The 18,537-nt window shown below is 37.2% G+C and overlaps 1 protein-coding gene across 1 annotated transcript in view; it reads right to left on the bottom strand.

The window, feature by feature from the left end:
- pdlim4 (PDZ and LIM domain 4) overlaps positions 1-18,537 on the bottom strand; it is a 68,206-nt gene that overhangs the window by 27,339 nt on the left and 22,330 nt on the right. Inside the window, exon 3 of the mRNA XM_056446386.1 lies at positions 2,002-2,083. Within this exon, the coding sequence (XP_056302361.1) occupies positions 2,002-2,083 (82 nt within the window). The remainder of the gene's footprint in view (positions 1-2,001; positions 2,084-18,537) is intronic.

Here is an 18,537-nt window from a genome sequence, read left to right as displayed (position 1 = left end):
AACATCTAATGATGGTACAGCTTGACGTTGTGTGGACGTTACCACTATAACGTCTATTAGAAATTGGTCGCCATACCTGATGAATAAGTGTCAGTATTTGACGTCAATATAACACTAGTTTAAATGTTATCTCGATGTTGGATTTTGGTCACTTTCCAACACAACCTAAAATCAACAAAATATCAATGTTATTTCACATCGTTATTAGATGTCAAAATAACATTCTTAATAACTGGTGTCCTAAATCTAACCTAATATTAACATCTTATGATGTTGTGTGTCTGCTGGGGGAGTACCAGAAGGAAACCAACGCCAACACTGGGAGAACATGCAAAGTCCACACAGAAATGCCACTGGCCTATCTGGGAATCGAACCAGCAACCTTCCTGCAGTGAGGCGACAGTGCTAACCGCTGATCCACCGTGCCACCATATTTTTATTCCAGCCAAACTAAAAGAAGTACTAATAAAAGAAAAAAATAGTAGCAAATACCAGCCTGATCTCAAAAGAAAACGTAACTATTTTACGTTTCGTCAGTTTAGTGGCTAGTTCATACGAATTCATATGAGTTCAGTCATACGGAAATGTGCAGTTTTTAAAAAGAGGCAAGGCACCAAACCCCACCCCTAAACCCAACACTCATTGGAGGATTAGCAAATCGTACTTAAATGTAACAATGAGATCGTAGAAATTCATACGAATTAGACACTAAATCAAAAAAGTTACAAATTGCCGCAAGATAGCGTTGGAAATGCAGTGAAAAAACTGCTCTATAATACACTACTTGGGAAATATTTGGAAAAAGAATGGCGGCATGGTGGCTTAGTGATTAGCACTGTGGCCTCACTGCAAGAGTGTCACTGGTTCGAGTCCTGGCTAGGCCAGTTGGCATTTTGTGTGGAGTTTGCATGTTCCCCCCCATCCTCCGGGTGCTCCGGTTTCGCCCACAGTCCGAACACATGTGCTATAGGGAAATTGAATAAACTAAATTGGCCGTAGTGTATGATTGTGTTTGAATGAGTGTTTGGGTGTTTCCCAGTACTGGGCTGCAGCTGGAAGGGCATCCGCCGTGTCAAACATATGCAAGAATGGTTGGCGATTCATTCCGCTGTGGTGACCCCTAATAAATAAGGGACATAGCCGAAGGAAAATCAATGAATGAAGGAAAAATTAGGGCCTTAAGATCCCTGTGGATCATAAGTGATAAACGTCAGGGAATGGGCAACTTTCTTCCATTCATAAAAGAATTTCTGTCTCGTATTACAAGTCTGAGGCGATTCCCAGCAATGAAACAATACCTCAGTTATGCTCTGGGTTAAAGTACAGCCTCTGAAAAAAATTCTTTGGCTCCACCACACACTTGGCTGCGTCTACTTCCATTGGAAATGACGTGACTTGTTCTATCGCTATTCTTACAGATTTTCACCCTTCATACTTTCCAGTGGCCGTGGCGAAAGCCGCAGTGACTTACATCTCAGTATGAGGCGCGCACATCTGCTCTGGAAATCACTGAGACGCGCTCTGTAGACGTTATGACATACAGCCACCAAATGTGAATGCGATTTTTACTGAAGATTTGAGCGATGCCCGACTGATTCCAGTGCCAGGATCAAAAGCTATTAAAGACCATCTGTCTCATTTGCCCCAAAATGGCTGAGATTTGAACAGTGTGTCTTTTCATGATACAAGCATTGCCAAAATTCATCCCATGCTGCCTCGTTTGCAGTGACAAGCCCTAGACTTTGAAGACGTAGGACCCCAGCACAGCGTGGTACCAGGCGGGGTGCAGGTTACATCGTAAGAAATATCGTTATCGCAGCACTCAACAACAACAATGCATACTTTTTCCAGTATCGTGCAGCTCTACTCTGAATAAGTATCTGCTTAATGCCTTGAATGTGAACGAAGCTGTTTCTAAAAGTGTGAACTCACTGAAACATCAGCAGTGAGGGTTTGAAAGCATCCCATCATGCATTAGATGTAAACACACAGCATGTGTACCTGTGAATCAGACTCCAGTGTTGGGCTGAATGGACTTGTCTTGAGTTCTTCCATTCCAGTTGGAGACCAAGCCTTTCCAGATCTATAAAACGCACACACACACACACAAACAGGAACGTCTCTATGAGTGAAGCAATACAAGTCAAACATTCATTTGCATTACACTTTTCGAAAAAGAATTAATAATTTAAGTTCATTTAATGATGTGTGCGTAAGTAATGTAGAAATATATTTAAGTAGGGGTGCACGAGGCGACACTGTGGCGCAGAAGCAAGAAGGTTGCTGGTTTGAGCCTTGGCTGGGTCAGTTGGTTTTTCTGTGTGGAGTTTGCATGTTCTACCTATATTGGCGTGGGTTTCCTCCGGGTTCCCCCACAAGTCCAAAGACATGCAGTAGAGGTGAATTGGGTAAGCTAAAATTGACCATAGTGTATGAGTGAGTGTGTATGGATGTTTCCCAGTGATGGGTTGCGGCTGGAAGGGCGTCCGCTGTGTAAAAACATATGCTGGATAAGTTGGCGGTTCATTCCACTGTGGTGACCCCAAATTAATAAAGGGACTAAGCCGAAAAGAAAATGAATGAATGAATGAATAAAGGGCTGCATGATACCGGGAGAATATGAAATATTGAGTATTGCGATACTTCTTACGCTACAACAGCAGATGCTATTTTCATTAGCTATTTGTTTACATCATTTATTTACTTTTATTTACATTTATTTACAGGTAAAAGATATTTTTCAGATCTAATTCATTCTATTTCAGACTAAAATACAGTGTCAGGGTGCAGACTCTATTTTAATGATATAGGCGCAAAGTCTAAAGCGCATGGCGCAAAAGCATTAAGGGCGTGTCTATTTTAAGGACAGAAAAATATGCTCTGCGCCCCGGCGCATGGTCTCACAGGGTTGTGCTTATTCTCTTAATGAGTTCTGGGTGTGTTCTGAGCATAACGTTCATTAAATCAATCAGAGTCTCATCTCACATTCCCTTTAAGAGTCAGTTGTGTCGCACCATGGTGCATTTGCTATTTACATGGCGACTTTGTAAGTGTAAAAACTGAACGATTCACTAGTGAGAAAACAGTTAAACAGAGCATCTGCAGCGCGAGGATAAAGAACGAGCCTCCTCCATTCAGCCTCTTTACTTTCTCTTTACTTTTGCTCTTTACTTTACTCCTTTACTTTGGTGGAGAGAGGAAACGGTGGAAACTCACTCCACTGAACACATCCATTAGCCTACATATTTAATTTCCTTTGTTAATCACAAAGATTTGTGTCAGAACTATTTCTAAATTCAGTTCTAATCTCCAGCAAAGGAATAAATGAACAATAATAATGAAGCGTGGTCAAAAAGCTGAGTTATATCCAAACACACGTCCTGTTCCTATGCCCCATATGGTGACGCAGACGTCTCCTAAACCCCCCAGGTGGACAAATCTACACTTGTGTTTATTAAAACAAATATAAATCTGCATATAATCAATAATACTGCTAATAATAATAACATTATACAAATGCAGATTGTCTTAAATAAACTGAAAAAGGCCCCCGAGGTGAAGAAGGCATGGAGGCAGTGGTGTTTATAATAATTTTTGTATCATTTTAATCCTTTAATTGTTTTCATCTGTAATAATATTTGTGTGTTGCTGTTCATCCTGTGTGTATTAAGCAATGTGTAAGCATTAAGACCAGCACAATAAACACGCTCTGCGTTGGACTTTAGAGCAGCTTTTAGTTGGTCAACGGTCTATTTCAGTTCCTCAAAATAGCAACGCACCAACAATGCGCCTTAACACACCTCCTTTATAGACCAGCACACCCATGAGTCTAGAGTGGCACAAATGGATTTGCCTTTTAAACAACGTGGCATAAAACGTGAAAATTAGGGTTGCGCTGGTCTGAAAATAGCAACAAATCGCGCCAAACACGTCTTGCACCTTATTGCGGAGTGTGTATAATAGTCTTTAAAACACTATGAATGTGTGAAAGCCTCAGCAGAAATTCTGAATCTATTTATTAGAAATTAGTCAAATTTTTATGTTTTAAAGTGTGTTAAAGTCTCCAATAAACAACACTTGGGAATTTATTTAAAAATAAATAAAATAATATAATAATAATTTGCTGACATTTGATTGAGAAGGATTTCTACTCAGTTAAGCTATAAGAACATGAGCAATAAACGGGATTGCTTATCTTGAATAAGTCAAACTAACAAAATGAAATAGTGTGACGGTCAAATCAAATGGAAAAGCTGATGATTTAGAGCGTCTTTAAAGCAAATGACAGAACAAAGCGAGTGGTTTTTCTGCGCTTACACCTACACCAACACACATCTGAGCAACAAAGAGCGCTCTGTGGTTCCTCCATGATGGAAACTTCATGAATGCTCCCCTTCTGAGTTGGCTTGCATGTGGCAGAATGAGGCAATGACTTCGAAATGAATGTCAAAGTCCATCTGGATGTGCCTGATTAAAGCCTGTTCTCCATAAACCCACTCAAACTCAAGAGGTCGTTTTCAGTAGGCTAAACATCATGTACTGTATATACAGTAAACCCACACACACATGTGTTTGTGTTGCATGTATGGCAGATGGTTTAACAACATAGTAACTGACCAGCCTTTCGAGATTTAGCTTTTTATGGCATACAGAAAGCATATGTTGATAGCATGCACTAAAATTCATTGGATTTACTACAATTTTTATGGGTAAGTGGTTGCAATGAATTTATATGGGCTGAATTTAAATAATCAAATTCAATTTAGTAATGTTCAGCTTAAATTGTTTAAATGTCAGCCAATATAAATAGTTTCCAACCACTTAACTTAAAAAAAATCAGCTGAGTCGTTCCTCTTTACTTTCTCTTTACTTTACTTTTACTCTTTACTCCTTTACTTTGGTGGAGTAAGGAAACTGTGTTGTAAGCGCTCCATTGAATACATCCATCAGTCTACATATTTAATTTAGTTTAAGCTCAAGGATTTGTGTCAAAACTATTTCTCAATTCAGCTGTACTTTCCAGGAATAAATGAACAATAATAATGAAGTGTGGTCAAAACACTGAGTTATATCCAAACACACGTCCTGTTCTTATGCCCCATATGGTGATGCAGACGTCTCCAAAACCATGCATATATAATTGTTTGCATCCACTTACCTTAAAAAAAATTGAGTAATTCCAAATCTCAGCGTGGATATCTTTTGTTTTTGTTTTGTTTTTTGACCTTGGGCCACAAAACCAATCATCAATATTAATTTAGACATTTATACATCATCTGAAAGCAGATGAATGGTTTGTTAGGATGTCAATATTTGGTCAAGATACTACAAACTATCATAAATCTATCATTTATAACCTATAAATTTAGAATCTGAGGGTTCAAAGTAAATTTAGCCTTTAAAGTTGTCTAAGCGAAATACTTATCAATGCATATTATTAATCAAAAATTGATCTTTTATATATGTAGTCTAGGTTTTTTTTTCTTTACTTGATGTTCTAATGATTAATGGCATAAAATCATACATTTAGACTAATGTAATACATTTATTGCACTGTTAAAAATATACGATAAATAAAAGTTTCCATATTTTTGTGTTTTCTGTTTATTTGCGGTTGTGAATTGCATTATGGGATGTTGATCTCTGTTCTGTTGACTGTTGATGTTGAAAATTAACTCTACAGTTTAACAAAATGACTTTTAGTATTGACATTTTAGTCATTTGAAATAATATAATGAATAAAAAATAATATCTAGAGAAATAAGTCTGTAAAATAACAGAAAATGTGCTGCAGTTTCTAACATAGTTTCTGTAGCAAAATATACAACACCAACCCAGACAATATATCACTTTACACTATTAAAAATGTTCATAAAAGGCACTTTTACTAACTTTTCAAGGTTAAAAGTTGCTGGAAGAAAGATCCATATGCAATATGTCTCATAATCCAATTCAAAAGCAGAAATAAACTGGTGAAAATAAAGATATGATCACATTTACCCTTTGAGTGTAACATAAAAATGCAAAGTAGAATGAGCCAAGACAAAAATAAATTAATAAATATTAATAATAATTAAAAAAACATTTTGGGTTACCAAGCACTTTTCATAAACTTTATAAATGAACATGAATTGTGCAGAAATTCAGCCATAGCTGTGAGTATTTTCTTATACAATAAGAAGCAAAATAATCTTGTTTTTGCTTTAAAATGATGCTTTTGGCAGATTATTATGCTAATTTTAAGGAAAAGCTCACTTAATTTTGACTCCTTACTTCTGAAAACAAGACAATATTTCTTGCTTGTCTAGAAAAAGCTTCTTGATTTAAGAGTTTTTTTTACTTTACTTTCTCTTTACTTTACTTTTACTCTTTACTCCTTTACTTTGGTGGAGTAAGGAAACTGTGTTGTACGCGCTCCACTGAACACATCCATCAGTCTACATATTTAATTTAGTTTGTTAAGCTCAAAGATTTGCTTCAAAACTATTTCTCAATTCAGTTCTGATTTCCAGGAAAGGAATAAATGAACAATAATAATGAAGTGTGGTCAAAACACTGAGTTATATCCAAACACACGTCCTGTTCTTATGCCCCATATGGTGATGCAGACGTCTCCAAAACCATGCATATGTAATTGTTTGCAACCACTTACCTTAAAAAAATGGAGTTATTCCAAATCTCATCGTGGATATCTTTTGTTTTTGTTTTGTTTTTTGACCTTGGGCCACAAAACCAATCATCAATATTAATTTAGATAGAAAACAAGACAATATTTCTTGCTTGTCTAGAAAAAGCTTCTTGATTTACAAGTTTTTAGACAGCTGCACTATAAACATGACACAATGACACTTTAAGATAGCATTTTTGCAGTGTACAGACCACTTTAAAAACTTGCGGATGATGAGGTAGCCATTTTAAGTAAAGCTAAGAAAATAGTTTCCATTCATACACACCTTTTACACAGTAAAATAAATAAAAAGAAGAGTTTTGACATAATTTAAGTGTCATTTTATTTGTTTAAAGTCTCTGAATTTCAAATAACGTATTTTAGATGGTAGTATCAATATGTAAAGTGTTATGATCACCAGCGATCTAACCTATGCAGATCGCTGGAAAACTACACATCTGCCACCACATGAACTACAACTACCATGATGCTTTGTGCTTATCAACACCCACTACAACAGACAATTCCCCGGACACTCACACCTACACATACAGATGAAGTGTTAGTCTGTAACTCTGCAAAGCGTTTCCTTGTCTAGCTGTGTTTTTGATCCTTGCCATGTTTTGTCGTGTATGTTGTTTGCCACCTGTATCGACCTCTTCGCCAGTGGATTACCCCAATGATACGGTTTGTACCCATTTGACCGTTGCCTGCCTGACCATTCTCTATTTAATAAACTGCACATGGATCCTCAACGCCATTGTCCGGCGTCCTTCAGTTACATTAAGGATATCTATAAGCTAGTGTGCTCAAAATTCGCGTTTAGTAAATATAAACCTGATGCAAACATGTAAAGCTTGTAGTTTGTCACTTCCGCCTATATTGATTAACGATTTTTTTGACGTCGCATCCTACTTCAATTGCTTATCAAATCTTCTGACCAATCAAATGCTCTCTAATATCTGACATGCCCCGCCCCCTTCTCATTTGCATTTAATGTGATGCGCTTGAGCTCAACCACTCTCACTGGCAGAGCTGTAATCAAAACAAAACGCTATTGGCTGTTTTTAAAAGGGGAGGAGCTACACTATGCCCCGCCCTCTCTTTATGTTTCAGTAGAGATTGCATCAAATATCGAATAAAAAGATGCACATTTTACAGCATTTCACAGGAGCTTTAATTAATTGGGTTGGCCATGACATGCACGTCCAAGACGAACTTCCCAGAAGTGGGACAATAAAGTCTAAACAACCGAAAGGGCACTTGACAAGTAAGCTCTTATATCCCAAATACATCAACAGTGTGAAGTATTGTGTGTGGGAATGAGAGGAAAAAGAGCGAGGCAGATTTTGTGGGCAGAGATGACGCACACAATAGACCATTTTCTTTCCACTCTTTCTGCATTTATTATCTGTCAAGCAATCCTGAATGTGGCATGTAATTATGCGTTATAAAGCTGTCTCCTATCAACACAACAATGAGACACAAACAGAGCAGTGGAGAAGGGCAAATGCCATTTTAATCACTATGTATTTTTTGGGTTACACTTTATTTTAAGGTGACGTAATTACAGTGTGACTTTTCATTTAACTAGTGAGTAATATTAATTAATTATATGTACTTAGAATGTTTGAATGAGGGTTAGTTGCATGTAATTATCCATAATTTATTAATTTATTCATTTTCCCTTAGCTTAATCCCTTATTTATCAGGTGTCACCACAGCGGAATGAACCACCAACTTATCCAGCATAGGTTTTACGCAACGGATGCCCTTCCAGCCGCAACCCAGTACTGGGAAACACCCATACACTCTCACATTCACACACACACTCATACATTACGGCCAATTTCATTCATTCATTTTCGGGTTAGTCTATTTATTAATCTGGGGTCACCACAGTGGAATGAACCGCCAACTTATCCAGCACATCTTTTACGCAGCGTATGCCCTTCCAGCTGCAACCCATCACTAGGAAACACCCATACACACTCATTCACACACATACACTACGGCAAATTTAGCTTACCCAGTTCACCTATACCAGTGTTTCCCAGCCCTGTTCCTGAAGGCACACCAACAGTCCACATTTTCAACCTCTCCCTAATCAAACACACCTGAATCATCTTATCATAACATCAGAAGAGACTCCAACACCTGAAATGAATGGGTCAGGTAATGGAGACATCCAAAATATGTACTGTTGGTGTGCCTCCAGGAACAGGGTTGGGAAACACTGACCTATACCATATGTCTTTGGACTGTGGCCGAAACCGGAGCACCCGGAGGAGTGAACATGAGGAGAACATGCAAACTCCACACAGAAATGGCAACAGACCCAGCTGGGACTCGAACCAGCGACCTTCTTGCTGTGAGGCAACAGTGCTAACCACTGAGCCACCATGCCGCCCATGTAAGTAAGTGCATAAAACGTGGAACTACGCTACCTTAAATTAAAGTGTCACCATTGTATGTTGCGCGGTTAGATTTTTGCTAATAGCGTGATGAGAAATGAATTATTATATGCGTCAAAATGACAGATTTTTATTCTATGCTGCAAAACACTCACCCACTATCCTTCGGCTTAGTCCTTGATTTATTAGGGTTCACCACAGCGGAATGAACCACCAAATATGCAAACAAAAAATCATTTGAATAAAAAAGGTATAATGAAAATCTGGGTATACCAAGGCATAGTAGAATAATAAAAGATCAGTACATGGAAATGGGCATACCGTGAGCCTCAGACACCAGTTTTCTCATTCTCATATAAAATCCATGAGTGTAGAACCCTGATAGACAACAGGCCAATCAGAAGACAAAACAAACTGTGGTAAGACTCATAGGCCATGCCCTCCTCATTTCCATGTATGCCTACTTTAGGTCGTTCATCCAGACCTGACGTGCAGCCATGTCATCAAGAGAACATGACTCACGTGTAGCTCTGAGATCATGAATACGCACACCTCCCTTAGTTATTTCAAGCGTATATTTCACTTACTATGTATGTGGGACTTTTATTTTGAAAACGTGAGCGCCGTTTCCCAGTGATGGGTTGCAGCTGGAAGGATGCATTTTTTGACTCCTTTTATTATAATTACGTTTTTTTTATATGATGTGGGGGGCGGCGCGATGGCTCAGTGGTTAGCACTGTTGCCTTACAGCAAAAAGGTTGCTGGTTTGAGCTGGGTCAGTTGGCATTTCTGTGTGGAATTTGCATGTTCTCCCTGTGTTGCCGTTGGCTTCCTCCGGGTGCTCCAGTTTCAGCCCAAACACATGCACTATAGGTGAATTGATGAACTAAATTGGCCGTAGTGTATGTGTGTGAATGAGAGTGTATGGGTCCCAGAGCTGGGTTGCGGCTGGAAGGGCATCCGCTGCATAAAACATGCTGGATAAGTTGGCGATTCATTCCGCTGTGGTGAACGCTGATAAATAAAGGGACTAAGCCAAAGGAAAATTAATGAATGAATATAACATGGGTCTATCATGCATATGCACCGGGCTTATGATGGTATCGGATCTTCTTGTAGCGATTGGTTGCTAAAGAATTTATCAGACGATACTATCACCATGCTGACCTGCAAAAAAAGATTACTTTAGCAGGTATAATAGCAATAAGTCTATTGTATATTAGCAAAATGCAATATATTGTGATTTGGACTACTTTGGCTTCCCTTTTTGGCATTTAATCCATTCATCATGTTGATGAATCCCATTTATCAGTCTGTTAGTTTTCTTTGCAGGGTGTATATTTTTAAGTAAAAGGGTTAAGGTTTAAGTTAGGAGGTAAGGGAGAGATTAGAGCCTCAAAATGATTTATGCAATGAAATATTCATTTTCATTCTAGTAAATAAAAAGAGAGAGAAAAAATCAGGTCAGTCCATTAATATCCATCATGAATGGGTGACATGCAGCTCTGTTGCAAAAACAAAATGTCCCTGCGTCGCTCACTTTTTCCCTTCGGTTGGGATTTTTGAATGAGTAATTGACTTGTAATAGTCGTGGATTTACTTTGGCTTTGCCGCTTTGTTGCGTTTTCATTTTCAGGAAGGTGACTAATGCGCAGATGCGTCCAGAAAACACAGCGATGAACTGCTCGGATAGGCTTTCAAAATTTGGCATGTCATATTTGATAAACGTTGCGGTATGATCAAGGAGCATTTGCTGTGCCCCGGTAACACAAAACAGATGTGGACATTTTGTGTAAATATATTTGCATCTGAGGATTTCGGGCTTCATTCATTCATTGAAACGGGATCAAAAGCACCGTCTAGGTTTTCTTTTTAAATCTTTTTAATGAAATGCTGTACATAATAGACTCTCTGATTGTGTATTATACAAAAAAATAAATAAATTCTGGCCTGATGTGTGCTATAAGGCTGGGATATGTGGCGGCATACAGGGGGCAAAATTATTATCTATTATATTATATACAGTTATATGTATACACATACATATATACTCACACATATAAATATATATATATATATATATATATATAAGAAAATAAACAGATTTATATTTATTAATACAAAATTATTAAATATATACAGTTGAAGTCAGAATTATTAGCATCCCCTTTTTATTTTTCCCCCCAATTTCTGTTTAACGGAGAGCAGATTTATTCAACACATTTCTAATCATAATAGTTTTAATAACTCATCTCTAATAACTGATTTATTTTATCTTTGCCATGATGACAGTAAATAATATTTGACTAGATATTTTTCAAGACACTTCTATACAGCTTGAAGTGACATTTAAAGGCTTAACTAGGTTAACTAGGCAGGTTAGGGTAATAAGGCAAGTTATTGTATAACGATGGTTTGTTCTGGAGACTATTGAGGAAAAAATAGCTTAAAGGGGCTAATAATATTGACCTTAAAATGGATTTTAAAAAATTTAAATCTGCTTTTATTCTAGCTGAAATAAAACAAATCAGACTTTCTCCAGAAGAAAAAATATTATCAGACATACTGTGAAAATTTCCTTGCTCTCTTAAACATAATTTGGGAAACATTTAAAAAAGAAATAAAAATTTAAGGGGGGGGGGGGTGAATAATTCTGACTTCAACTGTATGTTTTTGGGTAGTGGGGCGTGGCCGTTGTCTAGCAGCGCCCCTTCGGGTTATTTTAATGGGCTATATGATGATATAATTGATGACTTTGCAGTAAAAGAGGCAAGAAAGGTCCAGATGTGGTGAAATATTAGTAAAAATGTTGTTTGTATGCTGTCTGAATTGTTTCTTTGAGATAATTACATGTGTTCCAACAGAGTAATAAAAAGTCAACGGTAGTTTCTATATGGTTCTAGTTTTGGGATTAGTTGATATGGGGTGGTTTGCCCAGGGTGCCATTTAAACTAGAACCGCCACTGCTTTCTAGACTCCATTTTCACTTCAGACACTTATCCAGGCAAGTGCTGCGCAAACCTCTCTTCAATGACATCATCCCAGCGTCTCTTTCGGACGGGCTTTTCAGCTGTCAAGAGATGGTAAACGTAGCTCTTCCCTCTTTTTGTTTCCTCCACTAAGCTTTCAAAATCCTCAGCACAATTCTTCATTCATGCGTCATTGTCCGCTAAGCACTCAGTCCTGCCCTGTTTTCTCTTCCCCTTAATTCCTCCTTTTTTTATTTTCTCCGCTCCCCTGCACCTTCATGACCCAGGCCTTATGACTCACTGCGCTGTAAGTCGCTGGCCCAGCAGGCTCTTTCCGACAGCTTCATGACTTGTGGAAACAAATCTTTGTCATCCGTGCTTTTCCAGAGCACAACTTTCCTTAAAGAGAGAGGAGAAGGAGGCTTGGGAAATACGGAGAGATTCCCAGCAGCTGTTTTGCTGCATTCCCGGTGGCTTGAGGATGTGCCAGGGTGAGTTTGTGTGACGTTTCATTACAACGTTTTTGTCCATTGCTGACTCAAGAAGGTCAACCAGGAACATATCCGGTATTTTCAGTAACCCGATCTCTGCTGCATCCCATTGACAGCTTATGTTACACCCTACAAGCAAGGCTGGATGATATGACACAACTCTCATATCAGGAAATAACTCGCCTCATATCCTGAATATGATTTACAGTTGAAGGTAAAATTATTAGCCGCTCTGGGAAATTTGATTCTTTATTATTATTATTATTTTAATATCATTTCCCATATCCAGGTTGGAGGAAAGTCCTTACCTCAGATGGAGGAGTTCAAGTATCTTGGGGTTTTGTTCAGGTGTGAGGGAAAGATGGAGCATGAGATTGACAGGCGGATTGGAGCAGCGGCAGCAGTAATGCGGTCATTGTATCGGTCTGTTGTGGTAAAGAAGGAGCTGAGCCGAAAGGCAAAGCTCTCGATTTATTGGTCAATCTACTTTCCTACTCTCACCTATGGTCATGAGCTTTGGGTCATGACCGAAAGGACAAGATCTCGGATACAAGCGGCCAAAATGACTTTCCTTCTCAGGGTGGCAGGGCGCACCCTTATAGAATGAGGAGCTCTCTCACCTGGGAGGAGCTCAGAGTAGAGCCGCTGCTCCTCCACATCGAGAGAAGTCAGCTGAGGTGGCTCTGGCATCTGTTTCAGTCTCTTGGTTGCAAGTGCAGACATCGTATTTCCAGTGTTTTGAGCTGTTGTGATGAAAGCAGAGCGTCCACCCCTATCTAGAGTCTCATTCACCCTTATGACCCCTGCCGGAAGCTCCGTAAGTCTCACACATATTCATACTGGCACCATGATCCCCAAAAATGTGTTAAAATATCCAGAAATCATGGCGATGAGAGTGAATGAGCAAGAGAACAGATCACAAGAGGCACAGTGATGGTCTAAGCATTACATTCGTTAGGTTAAATGAATAGGGCAGTATATATACAGCGAGTGCATCTCCTTCCCTCTCTCTCATTGAGGGATCTGCTGTCAATAGTTGGAGATGAGCAATACATTTGAATGCTCTTGCATGTATTTAGTTTTATATATATATATATATATATATATATATATATATATATATATATATATATATATATATATATATATATATATATATATATATATATATATATATATATATATATATATATATGAACAATTGAAAGTTCTGTGTTTTTGACAATATTGAGAGTTCACTAATAGCTGGCTGGAATTGTTAGATAATTAAAACTTAAACAATATTTTTTTTTCATGAATATTTAATAATAGAACTACTTGCAATATACTTATTGCAATAAACTGTAGTTTTTAGGCCTTTTTCCTTTTAGTAAAGAAGTATTAGATTTATAGGTGTGCATTTTAACTTCTTATGCATCAAATGTGCGACGTCAAATAAAAGTTGAGCTTTTGACAGGAAATCCATTTGCATTGTTTTTGTCACGCTTGATGTCAATTTGATGTTGTTTTGATGTCGAGGTGTCCATAAAGTGAGAATTGTTTAGGAATCAATATTTTCAAGCCATTTCCTAAGATAAGATAAAATAAATAAATAAATAAATAATAATAATAAAAAGTTGAGTCCCAGCTAAAAAGGGTTTGCCATCTCTTATGAGTAACTTAGCATATAACCTAAAGCAAACAGTCATGAATGCATACTTGTTATGATTTGGAAGACCCTTTAGGTAGATCATATTTGATCAGATCAGCAACTGAACGCATGACTTTGGTGTTGCTGAAGTCCTACGGGGTGTCTCAGTGGTTAGCACTGTGGCCTCACAGCAAGAAGGTCGCTGGGTTCCGGCAGGGTCAGTTGGCATTTCTGTGTAGAGTTTGCATGTTCTCCCCGTGTTGGTGTGGGTTTCCTCCGAGTGCTCCGGTTTCCCCCACAGTCCAAACACATGTGCTATTGACCTTATTCTTCGATGCGGAAGTGCGCTCGTTTTTGCGATTGTTTTAGAACTTCCGATTCAGCTGCCTATGGGAGAAATGACTAGGAATAATAAACGGCAGAAAACGGTCAAACTACTTACTCCACAGACAAGTGTTTGCACGACAATATAAAGTAAAATAATATAATAAGAAAATATCAGTTTGCAACACCAAGCAGCAAAACGAGCTGTTTTTAACGTTTAAAACTGAATGGAAGTGAATGAGACCGGAAGTCTCGAGCCAAAATGATTCAAATGGCTGCGCCCACTCGTACGTGGAGAATAAGGTGAATAGGGGAATTGGATGAACTAAATTAGCCGTAGTGTATGGGTATTTCCCAGATCTAAGTTGTAGCTAGAATGGCATCTTCTGCGTAAAACATCTGCAGGAATAGTTGGCAGTTCATTCCGCTGTGGCAACCTCTGAAATGGCGACTAAGCCGAAGGAAAATGAATGAGGTTGTGCTTTGCACTAAAATCTAATGTAATAACTATATAATCACTTAAAGTTCATGCCGGTTGAACTAATTCACCAAATCGAACCGAATCATTTGAAACGATTCGTGACTCCAGTAACGTTAAGCACTTATCCACAAATTACTTACTTATTACATGCCTGATATACCCCCTCCGACTCGAAATAAACAGATATAAAAGGAGGTATTCAGTTATTAGAACGGTACGCTGAGTCAGATCTGAGATGCGGAGAACCGATAATACTGCGCATGAATGATTCAGTGAACCGAACACAAACCGTACATGACAGCCTGCTGTGACTGAACTAAACCTGAACAACTGCAGCGCAGGAAAACTGAGGGCTTAAATGAGAGGATCTGGCGAAACGTAAGTTTATTTCATAACAGAACGTCGTAATGGAGTTTAAATAAGTGAATCCTGCTTCAGTTGGGTTGCAGAACGTGGTTGTAAGAAACTTTTCAGATTATGATGATGTTTAACTGACTGAGATTATGATTGCTGACTACATATGTTTGATATGTTGAGTCCAAACTTGGGAACAAAAGAACGTCCCATCACTGCTGTGTGTTTAACCTCAGAAGCAGCCTTGCACATATATTGTCTTTAAGGCTGCTATCTTGTAGGCTGTTGTATTTGAATGTGAGGATGGACAGATGGTAGTGGTAGATGGTAGTGTTCATGTGTCAAAACAAAATGTAGTCTATCTTTGGTTGAGTTTTTATTATACAACATTTATTCTGACGATTTTGAATCTTGCACCTACCAAATATCCTTATTTAGAAAAAAACAACTAACAAAAAACCTCAAACTAACAGTGTAACTAATAAAACTGAACTAAAATCAAGCAATTTCAGCAGATAGAAACTAATAAAAACTAGTAAATCTGCCTAAAACGAACTGAATTTAGAAACAAAACGTCAAAATGAAATAAAAACGAAAACTAATGAAAAATCCAGAACTATTATAAGCTTGAGCAGGACATCTGGTCACTCTAAAGAAAACCTTTTTGCTTTGTAATGCATATTTTCACACCTTTAAATGTCAAAAGCACAATAAGATTCGATATGATTTTAGATGTAATTGCATTTCCACTCAGACGCACTTGATCTGCTGTCGGTAATGTGTTTCTCCAGCATGCATCGGTACGAAACGGTACTTATCATACCAGAACGCAACTCACTTCGAGAGCACAGACAAATACAAATGACTCATTGGCATATGCTAAAGGTCACATACCAATAGATATGGGGGGCCTTGTTTTTGCATTTGCAATGGTGTCACATGATCTGCACAGGTCATAAAAAAGACTTATGAAGGCAGAACGTGGAAAAGATGTGCAAATCTGTTTTCTTTAGTTCAGTTTAATTTACAATCAATTTTCACACCGAGCATGATTAAATGATGACGCTCTTAAAGGAATAGTTGTCCCGAAAATGAAAATTCCATCATCGTTTACCTTTAGTTTCTTTCTTCTGTTGAACACAAAAGAAGATATGTTGAAGAAAGCTGACTTTCACACTGTTTGTTTTTCCTACTATGGAAGTCAAAGGTTACAGGTTTCCCAACATTCTTCAAATTATCTTCTTTTGTGTTCAAAAGAAGAAAGAAACTCAGAAAGGGTTGGAACTACTTAAGAGTGAGTAAATAAAGAGAATATTTTCATTTATTTGGGTAAATTATCCCTTTAAGTAATTCTTCTTCTCAGTGGTGTTTGCTATAATAAATAAAAATAAAAGTTTGTCTTTCTTGGAACAGAGAGCTTCAGCTGGGGTAATAACTATTTATTAGAAGTGAACACTTATAGGGAATGAAAATCTCGAGTAATGAACACTTCTCAAATGAACAAACAGACAGAAAAGATATCAGCATCCGCTCATCCAAAGGGAGCTCGAAAAAAATCTGCCAATATCCAATATGGTGGATATTCCTACTTTATTTAATAAGGTCTAAATAAAAGAAAAGTCGAAGTACTTTTCTATTCTGAGGTATTCCAATGTATTTATTATGACCCTTTTTTGAATATTCAATCATTCATTTTCCTTCGGGTGTGTTTAATTGTGTGTTGTAAATCGTAATCACTCCGCGGCTTGTGAAGCCTGGTTTATACTCGACGCGTCCGCTAGTTTGCTTGAGTGCGTGCGGCGAATGTGATGTCATCGCTGAGTTTCGCTTTGTGTTCGCGTGACATGAGTTCGACTGGCGAAGCGCATGTTTTTTTTTAGACTCGAGCGAACAGTGTGCGCTGCGCTTGATTTGAGTTGAATATGAAACACTTTAAAGAGATTTTGTCTGCAACACGTACGCCTGTACAGACATCTTTATGATCCGTGATCACACAGAGAGCTAGATGATCAATAATTCTTGGCTAGAAATTGCAACAGACATGGGAAAGGAGGAACTTTTGGTTAAAAAGTTTGGAAAAATCTGACGGATACGTTTGTTAAAGCCAAAAGAGGTCATGGCAAAAGTGGAGAGTCAGGTATACGATTACAGAAATATGCTTTTCCACCGTTCATAGGTTTAACACTGATGTACAACTTTGAATTTAAAGCAATTTAATAGCTACAAAACTATAATGAAGTAACAAATTATTTCTTTGATAACTGGAAAGGAATATTTGAGCCTATCGGTTCACAGTATACTGATGACCTGTTTTTCTAGGCCTTATTGCTGATAATGGTCAGGAATGTTAGGCCATTATTGCCTTTTCTAAGTATAGGACAGAAACTAGCCAGAGAGTAATGTGTGAATTGTGGAGCGGGCTAAATCTAAAAAAAAACATCTAAATTTTGTAGTAAGTGTAGTTTTTTTGCTTTTATTCTTGCCATAATAAAAAATATAATTGTAGAGCAGCCCATGTTCTCTTGCCATTGATATTTTAATATATATTTTAATAGGTAAAACTGTCCGAGATATGAACGAAAGCAAGTGATGCATCAAAGTTTGATTTAAAAAAATATATATCTTGAATGGTCATAAAAATCCTTAAAATCTTTAAAATAATTTATAAAAACAATTGAAATAATTAGTTTAAAAATCTTAAATGGTCATAAAAATCCTTAAAATCTTTAAAATAATTTATAAAAACAATTAAAATAATTAGTTTAAAAATCTTAAATGGTTATAAAAATCTTTATAATCAATAAAATAATTTATAAAAACAATAAAAATAATTAGTTTAAAAATCTTGAATGGTCATAAAAATCCTTAAAATCTTTAAAATAATTTATAAAAACAAAATAATTAGTTTAAAAATCTTAAATGTTATAAAAATCTTTATAATTATTAAAATAATTTAGAAAAACAATTAAAATAATTAGTTTAAAAATCTTAAATGTTATAAAAATCTTTATAATCATTAAAATAATTCATAAAAACAATAAAAATAATTAGTTTAAAAATCTTGAATGATATTAATGATATGATGTAGTTCCAGAAACTTCCTCCTTCTCTGTTTATCCGTCTGATTTTACGGTCAGTTTCTCTTGAGCGCCCCCTGTTGTTTTAAAGAATATCACAACGGCGAACGCGGCAAGTTTAAAAGCCTCA

The sequence above is a fragment of the Danio aesculapii genome, chromosome 21 (genome assembly GCF_903798145.1).
Source record: "Danio aesculapii chromosome 21, fDanAes4.1, whole genome shotgun sequence".
Lineage (NCBI taxonomy): Eukaryota > Metazoa > Chordata > Actinopteri > Cypriniformes > Danionidae > Danio > Danio aesculapii.
The sequence above is the reverse complement of the archived record's forward strand: the minus strand, read 5'-3'. Positions and strand labels throughout refer to the sequence as shown.